This window comes from Octopus bimaculoides, chromosome 9 (genome assembly GCF_001194135.2).
Source record: "Octopus bimaculoides isolate UCB-OBI-ISO-001 chromosome 9, ASM119413v2, whole genome shotgun sequence".
NCBI classification, from domain to species: domain Eukaryota; kingdom Metazoa; phylum Mollusca; class Cephalopoda; order Octopoda; family Octopodidae; genus Octopus; species Octopus bimaculoides.
In genome coordinates this window covers 85,909,532-85,911,965 of record NC_068989.1, presented here as the reverse complement: position 1 = coordinate 85,911,965, position 2,434 = coordinate 85,909,532, and the positions used below count along the sequence as shown (strand labels likewise).

General features: G+C 35.3%; 1 protein-coding gene across 1 annotated transcript in view; it reads right to left on the bottom strand.

Annotated features, from left to right (window-relative positions):
• LOC106869568 (transformation/transcription domain-associated protein) overlaps positions 1 to 2,434 on the bottom strand; it is a 103,165-nt gene that overhangs the window by 39,744 nt on the left and 60,987 nt on the right. The window contains exons 59-61 of the mRNA XM_052970942.1: positions 2,191 to 2,301; positions 885 to 1,067; positions 18 to 75 (exon numbers count right to left, since the gene is read on the bottom strand). Of these exons, the coding sequence (XP_052826902.1) occupies positions 18 to 75; positions 885 to 1,067; positions 2,191 to 2,301 (352 nt within the window). The remainder of the gene's footprint in view (positions 1 to 17; positions 76 to 884; positions 1,068 to 2,190; positions 2,302 to 2,434) is intronic.

The window sequence follows — 2,434 nt, the reverse complement described above, 5'->3', positions numbered from 1 at the left end:
ATTGTCTCGTCTTTGATGATCTTTTGGAATGGATTCTTCACTTGGCACAGAATTCAATGCCATATCAATCTCCTCCTACAGTGAGAGTGATAGCAAAACAAACATAGAAAGAGAAAGGGAGAGATGTTAAGAGTACAATGGTTTATGTATGTGTATGTATATGTATTTGTGTGCATGTGTTAAAGACAGGGCAGTAGTAAAATAAAAATTATGTGATTAACCCTTTTGATACCAACCTGCCTGAAACCGGCTCTGATTCTGAGTACAAATGTCTTGTTTTCATAAGTTTTGAATTAAAATCGTCCACCAAACCTTAGTCACAATTTATGTTCCTAACACTAGCTTAATGATAACTAAGTTATTTTACAAAATTCTTTGTTATATTTAAAATCAATTGAAAGAAACAGAGAATATCAAAATAAATACAGTAACGAAAGGGTTAATGCATTTGGTGGTACGTAAAATGCACATTTTCCCCTAAAAGTGTCCCTTAAAAAAAAAATCAACCAAGGTCCTTTTTGTGAAGTTAGGGCTATATTACAGACTAAAGCCTGTAATATAAAAACTGTCTTTCTCAAATATGTACTGCTGCAATTGGGATGTCTCTTGTGTGTTTTTTATTCCATTAAATACATTATCTACATGTGTGTGTATATACACAAACACACAAATAAATATAGAATTCAATCAAGCAATTGCAATAGGCCACAATAACAAAGAACTTCTGGTTTCAGAGAAAGGAGACTTAACATTCACTGTATTGTTAGAGGATGATTAAATGTTGGGACTTATCTCAGAGAAAACTCGTATACACATGTGCCTGTGCACAAGCGTGTGTGTGTGTGTGTGTGTGTGTGTGTGTGAAATATTGAGAAGGTCTTTACCTCGTCTTTGTTGCCATCAACAACATCCATATCAACAGTTTCTTCTTTCATTTTGAGAATTGTTGAGAAAGCAGCTCGTTCCTGGCTGTCAGCCATGTTGATCACTGAGCATATTGATGGTAGAAGGCTCATTGGAGATAAACTTTGAATGGGTTGGTTAGGGACAGCTACAGCCAACAGTAGCTAGAAAAAAAAAAAAAGAATACATTGATAATAAAGAACAACAACGACCACAACAAAAATAATAATAATAACCTTTTTTACTATAAGCAAAAGCTTGAAATGTTGGGGGAGGGGTTAGTCAATTACTTTAACCCTGGTATTTATTTCATCAACCCTGTTGGAATTTGAACTCAGAACATAAAGACAGATGAAATGCCGCTAAGCATTTTGCCCAGTGTGGGCCTGAGATGGTGGGGGTGGAGTTTATCAGATTACATCGACCCCAGTGCCCAGCTGGTATTTATTTTATCGACCCTCAAGGAATGTGAAAAGCAAAGTCACTTTCTGCAGAATTTGAAGGACAAAATGCCTTGTGGCATTTTATCTGACATGCTAAGTTCTACCAGCTCATTGCAGCAGCAGAAATAATAATAATAATAATAATAATAATAATAATAATAATAACAATAATACACGTTTCTGATTTAGACATAAGGCAAGAAACTTTGAAGGGGAATGGTTTGTTAATGTCATCAACTTAAGTGCTGAACTAATACTTTATATTACGACCCCAAAAGGATAAAATGTGAAAATGATTGGTGGGATTTGAACTCAGAAAATGAGCAGTTAGAAGGATTATTGGTTTCCAATTTTGGAAGAGGGCCAGCTATTTTTAGGGGAGGGGCTGAGTCAATTACTTTAACCCCAGTGATCCACATACTCGAAGTGCTGTGAATGGAATCTAATCTGAAACCAAATACTTGTGAAGCAAACTTCTTAAACCCTACAGCAATACCTTGCAGGTTTTTCAATCCATTTTACCTTGGACAGGATAGGCATTTGTAAAAATTTATATTTTTACAATTGAATGTCCTTAGCATGTTCTAACCGTTAAGACCATGTAACTGAGAGAGGAACCTATTTTCATCTGTCTCATGAAATGCTGCGAGCAGTAATTAAAGCAAGTAAGGTTCAAACACATGACCATCCACCCTCTTGACTGAAATCACAAAGCCATACAGGAACCATCAACTAAATTTGGTATGTTTAACACAGAATTATAATTATGTTGACATTGGCTGGAGTCAGTGTCAACATAAAGGGACAAGAAGTTGATAGTAAGAACAGAAAACATTCACCTTACCTCAATACATTGTTTGATCCAATAGTGGCCTTGCATGTGCTCCCAGTTCTGAGAGCAGCTGATATACAAGAGACGATCAAATATACGTCTTCTCATACTTTTATCGAATACCTACAACAGAGAAGAGTAAATGTAAACAACACAAGATAGCGCATATACTATACATACATGGACACACACATACACGTGTGTGTGTGTGTGTGTGTGTATATATATATATATATATATATATATATATATATAT